General features: G+C 36.8%; 1 protein-coding gene across 7 annotated transcripts in view; it reads left to right on the forward strand.

Moving 5' to 3' along the window:
• LOC138165484 (zinc finger protein 644-like) overlaps positions 1–15,069 on the forward strand; it is a 98,089-nt gene that overhangs the window by 80,789 nt on the left and 2,231 nt on the right. For all 7 annotated transcript variants that reach the window (XM_069093859.1, XM_069093860.1, XM_069093856.1 and 4 more), the window contains one exon: positions 14,880–14,982. In XM_069093859.1, the coding sequence (XP_068949960.1) occupies positions 14,880–14,982 (103 nt within the window). The remainder of the gene's footprint in view (positions 1–14,879; positions 14,983–15,069) is intronic.

Here is a 15,069-nt window from a genome sequence, read left to right on the forward strand (position 1 = left end):
TGTGTGTGTGTGTGTGTGTGTGTGTGTGTGTGTGTGTGTGTGTGTGTCACAGAGAGAGAGAGAGACAGAGAGAGATATCAATCTTCCATGCCCGGCTGTCACAAACTGCATTGGAGAAATCTCTTTCCCTCTGGCATACCCACTCCTAACACCCCTTCCCCACATTACTTTTGATTTCAGGAGGTACCCATCAGTGGTTACTGACCACTGAGTCATAACCACCACAACCTTTCCTTTTTAGTTTGGGTTTGACTATGTGAATCATTCAGTATATGAGTAGGCATGAATTTGAGTTTGAATGCAGGTTGCAACCTGTATTGCAGGCCACTTTATTAATTGTTTCTTTCAGATCCTCTTTTCTAGTCTTACCTACGATGAGGTTACCACCATACTTCTAGTTACCCAGGTTCAACATTGACCTATAAAATCTTATTAACCTTTCCATCCTTATGTAATTCTCCTTGCACACTGTGGTTCAACCAAACTGCAAACCCCCCCCCCCAAAAAAAAACAACTAAAATAATTCAGACAGTGAATAGGAAGGTATCATATGAAAATTGCCTATTAAACATAATTCTATAAAGAAAGCAATGGATTTATGTTAAACTTTTTTTCAAAGACAAAAACTGCTGACAATTCACTTATGCATTTTGATTTTACATAATTATACACGTATACATAATGAGCATGTATACAGGGAAATATGATTCCTGTGGAAAAGCTGTTTTATTCACTGACTTATGTATCTTTTGATAAAAAAAGTTGGTAAAAAAAAATCACCTGCTTGACTAGTCACATTGAATATGTTAACTGAGTCATTACTGACAAACTTTTTCTGCCCTTTTCCTTAGGAGATACACAAGAATTTTAAAAAAATAATGAAGTGTATTCAAATTGTTCTCACTAAAACATTGCTATTATTAGTGGTAATAATTTAATTATTAAATAATTAAATTAGCGATAACTTGTGAGATTAAAAAGGTTTTTTGCATCATTAATATATTTTAAATTGTTCATTTTACCTTTATCTTATCCTTTAAAATTTTCTATTTATGTGTGTCTTATAATATGTATAGTATTTGATCACAGGATATACATATATTTATAAAAATATATACATGTGTTTAATCATATTTTATTTTCTTAAGAGAGTTGTGTAATCAAAGAATTTGGAGACCACTGATCTAAGTCTTTTCTTGTCCTTTTCTATTTTTTTAATCTTTTTGAATCACTGCCTACTATTTCTTTTCTCTAGTTTCCTACTTTGCTCATTTCTCTTATTTCTAAGACATGTACTTAGTCTGTTCTTGGGTAGACCAGGATTGGGGAACTTGTGGCCTTCTAGGTCTTTGGGTATGTCCTTTTGACTGAGTCCAAGTTTTATAGAACAAATCCTTTTATTAAGGAGATTTGTTTTGTGAAGTTTAGATTCAGTCAGAGGGCTGCACTTGAGGACCTGGAGGGCCATATGTGGCCTCAAGGCTGCAGGTTCCCGACCCCTGAGGTAGAAAAATAGTTTCCTATTGATAGGTTTTTATTTTAATCTTATGCCTCATTACCTTACTTGGTTTTCCGGTAATTAGTATGTATTTTCTTAGTATTTGGGGGGGAAGGGGGGAGAAGTGCTGGTAGGTAGTATGAAAAAAGGTATTGTAGCAATAGGAAAGCAGAAACTCCACTCTGAGGAGGTTATATGCATGAGTTCTTTTTTACTGTAGTATAAAAGTAGTAGTGAACTCTAAAGGGACATTGGGATTTAGTTGAGAAATGATGTGGTAAAGTTGAGAAGGGTAATAGACTACGAAGGGACCAAAGAAACTTAAGAATGTGTGTTGGGCTAGGGTACAGGTGAGGTCAGTGAATACTTCTGTTTTAATGACTGAAGCATTTCACCTAAAATGCGCTGTGCATCACCCAGAATTTAATAAATCTGGGCACTCCTTATGGCTAGTTCTGCAGGAAGGCTTATTGTGATTGTAAGGCAGCCTTGTAGTGGAAAGGGCACTGTGCTTAGTCAAGAGTTTTGGTAGCCCTACTTTTCTTCCACTAATTAATTATGTTCTTCTGAGTAAGGCAGTTAACCTTTCTGGGATTTGGATTCTTTTTTTGTAAAATTAATAGGTAGACTAAATCATCTCTAAGGTTCTTGTTAGCTCTGACTCTGATTTTACAGCTTTCATTCTACTGCTGTCATGGAAATAATACTGTATGGGAGTCTGAAAGACCTCAGTTTCAGTTGTATTCTGCCAGTTAGGTGATGGCTGTTTGACCATGGGCAGCCGGTCACTTAACTTCTCTGGTTAACCCATTTACTTTCATCTTCAAAAGGAGAAGATTGGATTAGATTATCTCCATTTTACTTTTCAACTCTAAATCTATAATCCAATTAAGATATAAAAGACTTAAAATAGAAATATTGGTAGAGTTAGACATTTAGAAATCATTGTATTGAAGTATAATTAATCCTCTACAAATGATGCCTATTGTTTCCATATTTTAGTAAGAGAGAAGGGATGGTGAGACCTAGAAGAAATTAATTGCTAAGGGGAGGGGTCTCACCACCTAGCCTCACTGGGGGGAAGAAAGGGGTACAGGAAGAGAATGTAGAGGCTGGGATCTTTGTAGACTTACACTTTTACTAAGGTCTTAACCAATTTACCTGCAACTGAAGTGCATTTTCAGCATATGAGTATTAGGCAAATGACTCTTTGTTATATGAAATTTTCTTTTCATCTGTGGGAGTTGTTACTAAAGAACCATTAAAAGCAAGGTAAGATAATATTACAGTTAGTTTAAATGACCTGTTCTTTAGATTGTTTTCTAATATAGTAAATACAACATAATATTAATATCCTTTGGTTAAATTATAAAATGTGGTCTCTACCCTCTTATGTAGCTGCATAAACTGGACTCATTGTTCAAGTTCACCTTCTTCTTTGAAACACCTAGGCTCAATGCTGGGGATGGAAAGAAAACCAGAAATGCCTCCTTCAAGGAGCTTATGGGAGACCACGCAAAAGCAACAATGTTACAGCCAAGGAAATGTGTGTCTGTGTCTGCAGCGTACATGCGTGTGCGCATGCCGGATAAATTAGGGAGGATCTTGGGAGTCTTGTTTGACTTTGTGACCTCCTCTGGGGTTTTCTCGGCAAAGATACTGGGGTGGTTTGCCATTTTTTCCTCCAACTTATTTTACAGATGAGGAAACTGAGGTAAACAGATTTAAGTTGCAAAGGGTTGTACATCTAGTAAGTATCTGAGGCCAGATTTGAACTCCAGAAGATGTGTCTTCCTGATTTGAGGCCCACCATTCTGTTGTGCTACCTACCTACCCTAGAGATAATCTTAGAGGGAAGGCAGATGAAAAATGGATAACATTAGGTTCATGTGAAAGTTCATATTAGAATTTAAAATATGGTAATATTTTGTTTGAATTTTTGTCATCTCTGAGCATGTTGGAAGATTTCTTGACTAAATGATCTCTTTAGTTGGCACCAGTAATACCAGAACTCTATATATCAGATCAGTTATATGATTTATATGAGATTTAAAAATCATATAAGGTAGGTTTGTTAACAAATTAGTTTAATTCTGGGGCCTAAAACTTTCTTCTAACCTCTATCTATCACATTTTCACTTAAGAAGAAAACCTGTAGTACCTGAGATGTAGGTATATATGTTGATGATATTTTTAAAAACTTATTTTCCTTCAAACTGATAACTTTGAAGCTTGACATGTCTCCTTTGGGTCTGATAATTTGCTGGGTTATATGCTTATTCTTGGAACACATAAGCCATGTTTAAAGCTTCCTTTACTGTAGGCATATTCTTGGTTAGTTATGTTTTATTTTAATTTTTAGTACTATCTATTAAGCACTGGAGTATTTTGTGATTCATGATAACATTTTTAAAAACAGTGCTAGTTTGAATCAATTAATATTGAATGTTGAAAATTTCAGTCTTTTCTACCTTCAAATGTAGGAAATTTCATATGTAATGTCCCATTTTCATAGTTTCTCTTTTAACATACTGTCTTTCTTCATTTTTAAGTGACAGGAATATATGGTTAACCTTATCTTTCTATTAGCAGTCTTACTGATTCATTGATTTTAGTTCTTGACCATTGTCTAATTTATCTCTTATTTCAGTTGACATTTGTAAAACTTTAAAAAAAAAATTGCCCCATGGCCATTTTCAAAACACATCTATCTACACAAAACAAAGTTAACATTTCAGTCAACCAGGAATAGTATATTGTCAGTGAGAAACATGGGTTCCAGTGGCCAGATCAATCAGCACTTACTCTTTTACTTAGTAGTTTCTTGTTTAGAAGAAATAATCTAATAGACATGACTAAATAGCAGATTCTATCTTGGAATAACAGGTCTCTGCAGTGTCTTAAAAAATCAAAATACAACCTCTACAGGAACATTTGGCTATTTTACTTGTATTCTCCTTCATTGCCCCAAGCCACATTTTAGTTCTGGTTTAGACTCTGGTTATTTTGAGCCTAAGATGAATTATTTCTTACTTCCCCTGGGGGCGGAGAATGGGGGGAGAGGAAGAAGAACTATAACTAAAATTCTTTTAAATCATGGTGGGGGGAAGGGCAGGCAAAATAGTGTCACCTTACTAATGCTGTCGCTTACATATTACTTAGTGCTTAATGTAGCCTAGTGAGAGTGCAGGATTCTGAAAGATAAGACCTGAGATGTAGGGCACATCCCTTATCCCTTGACTTATCTGTAAAATGAAGGACTTCAATTAAAGGATTTCTGACGTTTCTTCTATCTCTCAATCTATAGCACACTGTTTGGCATCTCAATGTTTTGTACTTATTACAACAGTAGTAAGATCTGTTAGTAGTTTTTAGGGAAAGAGAAGTAGAATTGTTCCTGCTTTTAACCTTGAAGAAAGCTGTATAGAGAGGTTAGTTGTGTTACTGTCATTATTTTCCCAAATCAACACTACCAGTTTGGTGTGCAGACACCAATCTAATATCTCAGCCTCCTTGTCGTCTAAAACAAGTGATTATAGTAAGACCTACTTCAGAGGGTTGTTAGGAGAAACAAATGATGAGCCATATATAGGAAGGAAAGAGGGAAACAAGCATTTGCCCACTACTCACCAGGCATTCTGCTTGTAAGTGCAGTACAAATACTTTACTACAACCCTGGGAAGTAATTCTGGGCGCACCTTAATCGGTATGTAAATGTCAGTTAATTTGACAAGATAATTTTATTCTTTTTGCTTTTATATTTTAAGAAGCTTAATAGCAGTCAGTGCTATTAAATTGATTTTTCCAGTTTTCAGCTCTGTTGAAATACCTGGTCATATGCCTAGAATAAGGGGTGTGTGTGTGTGTGTGTGTGTGTGTGTGATGCTTAAGTTCTGAGAAATAGGTACATCAACTACTATGAGAAATGTCATTCTTATGAAGTGTCAAATGCTTATAGACCCAGTTTTTGCTTAACTAGAAAGAAGAACCCTTGTAAACAAGTATAAAATGAAATGTGTATACGTTGGCCATTTGTAAAAATGAACACCTTGTTTGTCAGCTACAGTCAGCCACATCTAGTTCAGCTATTTGACTTTGGCCTTCAAATATATGGTAAACAACCATGTTTCCATTCCTCCAATTTTTATGTTTTTTTTTTAATGAGCAATTGGGGTTAAGTAACTTGCTCAAGGTTACATGGCCAGTTATTTCTGGGTGTGGTGCTAAGTGTCTGAGCCTGGATTTGATCCCCAAGTCATTCCGACACTGGGGCCGGTGCTCTTACTCGCTGAGCCACCTGGCCTCCCTGTGATTTTGTTCTTAAAGGACAAATTTATTACATCTTAAATACGTTACTATTCACCAAAAAGAACATTTCTGTGCACAAATTAGAACAGAAAAGTAGACTTGGTTGTTTCTTATGCTTCAAATCTATTACATGTAGGGTGATTAAAAAAAAGAACAATAAATTGAACATGGTATTTATAAGCCATCACTGCTTGTCTGTGCTTCTTTCTGTTCTCTTATGGGTATTTAAAAAAAATGCTTTGATGACTCATTTCTATGTTTATAACATGGTCCCTTCCTTCCTTTCCTTAACTACCCTGTATCTACTCTACAATTCAATCACCTTGACTTCCTTCGTTGGACAAGACATTCCATCTCCCAACATTACATTTTCACTTGCTGTCTTTTATGATTGCATTGAGCCTTGAAGGAGGCTGGGGAAGGCGAGGGGCAGAGGAAGGACTGAATTGGCTCTGGCTGCTGGCTTCTTTCAGCTCTTGACTAGAACCCGGAGTTTCTTAAGAAGCCTTTCTTTATTTAGTGCGTGTTTGTTTGCATGTTGTCTCCTCCTCTTTGAAGTCAGGGGCTGTTTTTGCCTTTCTTTGTATTCCTAGATCCTGCCTTAGTGCCCAACCCATAGTGAGCACCGAATTAAAACTTAGTGACTTGCCTTGCATTTCTTTCCTTGAATCTCATATGAATAAGTTGGTTTTAAAAGAAAATTTACAAATTTGGCGTGTATTTAAAAAAAGCGTAGGGACCAAGTTATCTAAGCTTTCTAACTCCTTGGCACCTAACTCAGAGCTTGGAACACAGTAGGTACTTAATAAATGAACTTAAAAAAATTAACATGGTAATTCTAATACTTTCCAGCTTGTCAGTTTAGAATTTTATTTTCTTATTAGTGATTTGGAGCATTTTTCTATATGCTGTTAATAGTTTAGATTTTTAGGTTGTACGTTTTATCTATTGTAAGTCTCTGTCCTTTATTGGTCAAGAATTATTCTTCTCCTTTCCACTGTTGTATAAGATTTCTCTTACCCTCTTCTAATTTCCTGAGAAAAGGTGGTAGGCAATTACAAGACTTATGAATGAGATAATGGAAGACCTTGCTTTTTTTGATGGACCAGATAATATCCAAGAAATACCTCTCTTTTGTCTCTTTCTCTCAGTTCAGAACCACCACCCTGATGCAGTTCCTCATTGCCTCACAACTGTGCTATTGTAGTAACCTTCTGTTTGCTGCCACTATCCCAAGTCTGTCACCATTCCATTTCATTTTCCTTCCAGTCACCTGCCAGACATTTTCTTAAAGGACAAACTCTTTTTTTTCCTTTTTTTTTTGGAAGGCAATTGGGGTTAAGTGATTTGCCCAAAGTCACACAGCTAGTAAGTGTGGTAAGTGTCTGAGGCTGGATTTGAACTCAGGCCCTGACTCCAGGGCCGGTGCTCTATTCACTGTGCCACCTAGCCGCCCCAAAGGACAAATTCCTAATCACTTTTACCTCCATGATCAAATATAAAATGCTTTATTTGACATTTAAAATCTTTCACATCCCTGATGTCCCATCGTACCTTTCTAGTCTCCTTACACTTTACTTGACTCCACCTACTGTATGATAGAACAAGATTAGGTCTATTTCTTCTTCCTTCTACTTGTCATCTGTCTCTGTTATCAGTGCCATTTCCTTGGCCCTCCCCCAGATCTATAATTCCTTTATCCCTAGCCTTTTCTGGCCTCCTTCAAAGCTCAGTTTTAATACTACCTTCTGTAAGAAGTCTTTCCTCCTTTTGTCTAAAATTGCCTTCCATTTATATGATATGTATCTTATTTGTCCATAGTTATTTTATATTCCCTTGAAGATATAAATGTGAGCATTTTGAGGGTAGATTCCTTTTTTTTTTTTTTTGCTTCTTCATATCCCTGTTAGCACATTGCCTGGCAGAGATGTATTTTTGTTTGACAGATTTTTAAGACTCAGAAAATTAGCCAAGCAATATTTTGAAAAATGTACTCAATCATGTTATTTTAGCAAAAGAATAAAGAGAAGGGATAGCACCTTTTATTTTCATTCCTGTCAGAATATTTATTTTTAAGTCCTCCTCTACCTACTACCACTTACGTGTTTTTATTTATAAATGTGATCTATAGTCAGTATTTTTAAAAGTTGCAGTTAACATAAAAAAGGAACAATATACTGTATTCCTTTTATCATGAAAGTCAGCTTCCACTATGTTTAGGATCTGCAATAGTTATTTTGGTGTCATATTTTCTTTACATTTTGCATAATTTTTAGCAAATATTTACTCAGTATTTTCAAAAGTAGTTCATAATTTGCCCTTAAAATTCTTTTATATTGCTACATCCTGGATGGAAACAGAGATAAAAGTGAGAAATAGAAACAAAGATTTAACATGAAAACATTTATTTCTATATGTAGTGATCAAAAAATACTAAGATTTGAGTCCAGTTGTTAATTTTTGTTCATTCCTGTGTTGAGTATACAAACAACACCACTATTCTCTTTACCATAATTAATCTTTGCTAAGACTTTTGATCCTTTTTATCTATACAAGAAAATGTGTATGTATATTTGCTCTTCAGTATGGTAATGAACTAAAATGTGTAGCATTTGCAGTTGCAGACAGGGAGAGGAAAACTGGTCTTACTGTTCCTTTTATAATCTTCAACTCTGCTTAACACTTTTTATTTTAACTACCTAAATAAAATTAACTTAATCTTCCAAACTACTCAACCAACTCCTACAAATAAATCATCGGCCCCAAAAAGTGTAGCGTTGATAATGTATATTCCATTTCTTCTGGGTAGTAAGCATCTGTTTTTACTTGTTAGTTTGCTAAAGGCAACCTAGACACATCCTTTGTAATGAAGAAATATCCAGCAAAATTAACCAACATATTGTCAGACAAAATATCTGACATATATAGGGTTCCCCACCCCAGAAAGAAGAAAGAGTTAAGCCTCTCACATCTTTAGTCTTTGGGGCCAGGTTTGGTCACACTTAACACACCATTCAATTTGAATTTTTTTTGGTTGATCTTTTCTTTTACGTTGTATTATTCATTGGGTTTATTGCTTTCCTGATTCTCCATATTTCACTTTATGTTAAACTTCTCATGCCTCTCAGTATTCTTCATTTTAATTGTTTCTTAGCCAGTAAGCATACCGTATACTGAACACTGTGCTAAGCCCTGAGAAATACTCTTGAGGAGCTCCCAAGCTAATGTTGTTACATGTAAACAGAAAAACTATATACCGTGTTTCCCCGATAATAAGACACTGTCTTATTAAATTTTTGGAAAGAAAAACACCAGAGGGCTTATTTTCAGGGGAGGGCTTATGTTGTCCTGCCTCAGCTCTCCTCCGCGACACTGCTCTCAATGGCGCCAGCAAGCAAATCACTGGGGAAGAACAGGATGACGCCTCACTGCTGCAGCTCTGATTGGATGCAGCTCGGAGTGCGGCGTGTGTTTCACGGGGGGGGGTGGAGGGGGGGACGACGGTGCATACAGAGGGTACCATAATGTAGCGTGTAGCGCAGGGGATCACCTTCACTGCAGTAGCAATCTCAATAGGGCTTATTTTCAGGGGAGGGCTTATTATCGGGGAAACACGGGTATAGGATAAATTGGAAATTATCAGTAGAGGGAAAGCAGTAGAATTAAGAGAGATTAGGAAAAGCTTTCTTTAGAAGGTAGGATTCTAGTTGGAATATGAGGAAAGGCAGGAGGCAGAGGTAAAAGGGATGGAGAGGCCTAGTGTCACTGGGTCACAGAGTTGGGGGAGAAGGGGGCAGAGGTTGGGGGATGTAAAATATAAGTAGACCACAGAGTTATTTATGACGGAACATGCTAGGTTATGAAGGAATTTGAACTCCAAACACAAGATAGTGTATTTAATTCTGAAGGCTATATGGAGCCACTGGAGTTTGTTGATTGGGGCTTGACATGGTTGCCCCTGTACTTTAGGAAAATCACTGGCTGAACAGAGAATGTTTTGGAGTGGGGAGATATTTATGACAGGAAGCCCAACCAGCAGCTATCATTTTAATCCAGGTGTGAGGGAGATGAAGGCCTGCACCAAGTTTATGGAATTATTAGAGGAGGTAAGAGAAGTATATGTTCAGAAGATGTTGCAAAAGGTGAAGTTGAGAGGTCTTGGCAACAGATTGGATGTGGGAGGGATGAACTTGGAGAACTGGGAGATGATGTGGTTCAATTGTGGGAGATGATGAGTTCAATTTGGGATGTGTTGAGACTAAGATATCTGTAGGACATCCAGGTCAATTTGCGTAATAGGCAAATACCTATTAGGTCAGAGAAGTTAGGGCTGGGCAAATAGATTTGAGAATCATCCACGTGCCCTTTTTACTTTTTGGCCAGTTCTGCTTTTTAAGATGATACTTTCTTCAGTATTTTTGGCACTTCTTTTGCCAAGCTGTTAATTATGTTTTCATAATTTTCTTGCATTAATCGTTTCTTTCCTCAGTTTTTCTTCTACTACTTTTAGCTCTTTCTTAAGCTCTTTTAGGAAATCTTACAGGGCTTGGGTCCAGTTAACATCTTTCTATGAGATTTTTTGAGTATCTATTTTCCCTTGTCTTCTGAGTTTGTGCCTTGGTCTTCCCTGCCACTATAGTTAGCTTTTTAAGGTTTTTTAAGGTGTTGTTTGCTCATTTTCCTAGTCTATTTCTTGACTTTGAACTTTAACATTAATGTTTGGCTCTGCTCACCTAAAGGTTGGGAGGCATCCTAAGCTTCAATATTTTTCATGTTGCTATATTAAAATCTAGTTCTGAGGAGGTTTTCAAGTTTTTAGGGCTTTCAGGGTGGTTTGTTTCAGGGAGGGGTATGGTCACTGCTGATCTGGTCTTTACCAAGGAATGGACCTTGCTCTCTAGCAGCTGCAGGAGCTAGTGGTCCTCTTGGCCGTGGGGCATAGCCACGCTTCTCTTTGCCCTGGTATTGCAACCCAGAACTTTGTATGGGCAGCAGAGCTACCAGTCAGTGCCAGCTGTATTTAGTGCCAAAAGAAGGTTCCCTATATTCTCTGTTTGACCAATTGTCTGATCCCTTTCCCATCTCTGGGCTGAGAACTGAGGCTGCTGCTGTGACTGCTGTAGTTACATGTGGGGGCTCTAGACAGACTTCTGCCCCAATGTCACTGACTTTTCCTACTCACCTCTTAGGTGTTTGTTAGGCTGGAAGAATATCTCATTCCAACCTTTAGTTGGCTCTGCCACTCTAATATTTGATTTGTGGTGTTATCTTAAAGTTATTTGGAGGGAAATATTGGGAGAGTTCAGCAGTTTGGCTGTTCCTAATCCACTATCTTGGTTTCCTTTTCTACTAGAACATTCTATTAGGTTTGTTTACTCTCATTTATTTAGCCATTACCCAATTGGTTAGCATTTGCTTTCTTTGCAGGTCTTTACTACCCTGAAACAGTTGCTGTAAATATTTTGGTATAGTATATGGAGCATTTTTTTTTTCGGTCACTGACCACAAGCAATGTCTGTAACGTTCAAAACACAGTTCTGAATACTAGGGACCAATAAAGTGGAAGCTCAGAATCCTTCAGGAAAGGTTTCCTGGAGGAGGCAAAATTTAAACTAAATCTTAAAGAAAGAGGAGAGATAAGGGAAGGGATTTATTTCCAATACAGGGACTGGCCTATGTGAATAAGTAGGAGTCAGAGTTCAGAGCTGAGTTCAGGGTGACTGCATTGTTGAGTGCACCAAAGTGGGGGAGCATGTCTTAAGGCTGAGTAGGTCCTTGCTAACTACTCTGCTGCCACAGGCCAGTCACTTAACCATTTTAATCCTCAATCCTTTTATGTTTCAGATAGGGATAAGAACCTGTAAGAAAGAACTACATCCCAGGCTTGTTGGGAAAGCTCAAGTGATCATGTTTGTAAAGCACTTGGCAAACGTGCCCAGTCTCATTAATTCCAAGATTAATTATTATGATTATTATAAAGATCTTCCTATTCAGATGAATGGAACATTGAGAACACCCTGTACACAAGAGAGTCCCTTCTATAGTTTTATGTAATAAAGGTCATCTGGCTTTTGCTTGAATATCTCCATTGAAGAGGAACCCACCACCTCCATACTGCTTTCGAACACTGGTACTTGTCCAGAAGTTTCCCTTACTGTCAAGCCTGAATTTGACTTTGTCCCTGAGGGATAGTGTGGTGGAGGGCAGAGGTGTCAAATTCCACAGATATAATTAGGAAATATTTAGCAAAGTAAATAAAAATGCAACACAAAAAAATGTTAATTTATGGTTTCCTAAGTCATAAAGCAGCCTAGGATCCTTTTCTGTTTGAATTTGACAACTCTAGTATGGGGAACAGAATACTGGACCTAGAATCAGGAAAATCAAGACCTAGAATCAGGAAAACCTGGGTTTGAATCCAGCCTCAATCACTTCACCTATTTGGGTCTCAGTTTCTCCATGTTAAAATTATGTTATTAGTTACAATATGTAAGATTTCTTCCATCTGTCATCCTCTGAACTTCTACTTCTTTTTCCTGTTCCTATTCAATAGGGCCAAACAGAATAACTAACATTTTTTTTCTGTATGGCAGCTCTTCAAAAATTTAAACACAACTATCTTGTAGCATTCCTAACCATCCACTCCAGGCTTCTTTTCTTGGTTAAACACTCCCCAGTTCCTTGGGACTTTGCATGCCCTGGACTCTTGGCCTTTCACTTTACTATTCTGATTGACTTTCAGTGATCTCCCCCTTATCTGTGGCCTTCCTAAATTGAGGTGCCCAGAAATGAATATAGTATTGTCAGTGTGAACTGATCTGGTCAGTGTACAGCAAGACTGTCTTTTTATTCCTAGAAATTATGCTTTTTAATGCAGCCCAAAATATCATCAACTTTTTTTCCTTTGCCCTATCACAATCTAGAACTTGAAGTCCACTAAAAACTCCTTTTCATACATCTGTTTTCTCTTAGAAACCAAATATAAGATTTACATTTCTCCCTATACATTTTGAGCTTACTTGATTAACCTGTCAGGATATTTTGAGATACTGACTTTGTCATATAGATGGTTAGCTTTCCTTTTCAGCTTTGTGGCCAATCTGTAAATTTGAGAAGCGTGCCTTCTGTACTAATGGTATATAGGATCCTTGGGAATGAGGATCAATAGCCTCTCCCCATTTTTTTGGTATTTATTTCCCAGTGCCTTGCACATGTACTTAATAAGTAAATAAATAAATGCTTTTGATTCTCTGTTCCTAACCCCCACTGCCCTGACTCATAGGGAACTACTGTGGTAAGTATAAGGATACCAAGTAATGCTAGTTTACTAAGAAGCTGTTTATTAATCAGCAATCTAAATTACTGATTAAAAATGCTATCGGGAGGGGGACATCACTGAGTCTTTTGCCTTACATATTTTATAAGTATATTGTCATTTGAGTGTCTGTAACCTAGGTTTTGGTTGTTTAGTTTTCATTTAATTCTCTAAAAACTTTATAGAATTCTTGTGTTTTGTTACTTAGAATGTCTTTCAGAGGAAAAATAAGAGACTGAATAGGTGATAGGTTAAAGTCAGTTACTTACATGAAGTGTATCAGTGGTGGTTTTTCGTTTTTCTAAATTATATTTTCTCTTAGTACAGTAGTTAGAAGTTGATAATTTTAATCTTTGGTGACTTGGTAATGTCTCTCCTCTCCCCCACTCTCCTCTTCCCTCCCTCTCTCATTCCCTCTCTCCCTTTCAGCTTCTCTTAACTAGAACCTTCTGGTAAGGTGACTGAAGAAAAGCTGTGAAGTGGGACTGGGGGGCTTTTCCCCAGTTGTTTACTCTGTATTATGGCTTTTGCTCAAAAGGAATTGGGTTGGAATTACCAGTCAGTATATTGAAAGACTAGTACCGTGTTTCCCCGATAATAAGACACTGTCTTATAATTTTTTTGGACAGAAAAACACCGGAGGGCTTATTTTAATGAACATTGACAGCAATTTTAATAAACAGGTAAATGTGAACAAAAAAATGTACCTTTATTCAATAAGCAAATCACTGGGGAAGAACAGGATGACGCGCTCACTGCTGCAGCTCTGATTGGATGCAGCTCGTAGCGCGGTGTGCGTTTCACTGTGGGGGGGACGACTGTGCATACAGAGGGTAGCGTGTAGCGCAGGGGATCACCTTCACTACAGTAGCAATCTCAATAGGGCTTATTTTTGGGGGAGGGCTTATTTTAGAGGAATCTTACACAGTAAGGGGAGGGCTTATTTTTGGGATAGGTCTTATTATCGGGGAAACACGGTAATATGGATTTTATCTGTGTTCTTTCCTATATCATGCTTTTCATTATTTCTTAAATATTTTCATTATTTCTTAAATAGCCTTTTGGCTATTAGGGGAAAATTATGAATTAGCTCTTCTTTTCCTTCCTTCCTCTCTACCGTGTTAAATCTTGATTCCTTAATAAAATTAAGTTATATGTTATAACTTATGTTAAAAAATGTAAACTGCTGCTACTTCCTTTCCCTTTCCTTTGCCTCCATGTAGAACTAGAGTATTAAGTTTAAACAACTTAAACTATTAAGGTGTGGAATTAAAATTACTCTTTTTTTCTTTATAGTTTAAAAATTTCTTTACTTTGTCAGAGATTTGTGGGACATAGCAAATATAATAATAATCCAATTCAGTTTTAATGGTATTGTCCAATGGTTGTAACTTTTCTAAGAAAGAACAAAGCAGAATTGGACACCAGAATTATATATACACAGTCATAAGAGGATCAGTCTTACTATGATTAATAGGCTAAATAAATGACTCACTAATAGTTATTCATAAAAATTTTTATTGCAGCTTCTTAGCCAGTAAATTGCTGGCGTGAATAAGCACGTGGAAATGTCTGAAAAATGCATTACTGTGAATGTTTTTGAGTAATTTGTCATTATGCTAATGTGAAATCAGTAATGTGGTTTGGCTTTTCTGGAAGAAGAAAGAAAATATAGGTTTTCTATTTAGAATGAACTTTAATAATATTTGCTTTTTAAATATATCGAGTATTGAATCTTTTTTCCCTCTCCTTTTTTAGCCATAGATAGTAAGCAAAAGAAGTCAAGATCAAGATCTGGAAGTAAGAAAAAAGTACTGCCTTTACCTCATGGTGCTGATGATATTTACATTCTGCGATGCAGGTGTGCTTTTGCTTTGCTCCATCAGTGTAAAATTCTTTTTAACAAAGATAAATGATTTTGAAGGAAAAAAAATCCCCTTGAAAGAAA

This window comes from Petaurus breviceps, unplaced genomic scaffold, assembly GCF_028583685.1.
Source record: "Petaurus breviceps papuanus isolate PSGF00001 unplaced genomic scaffold, PetGlider_PUasm1.0 209, whole genome shotgun sequence".
Taxonomy (NCBI): domain Eukaryota; kingdom Metazoa; phylum Chordata; class Mammalia; order Diprotodontia; family Petauridae; genus Petaurus; species Petaurus breviceps.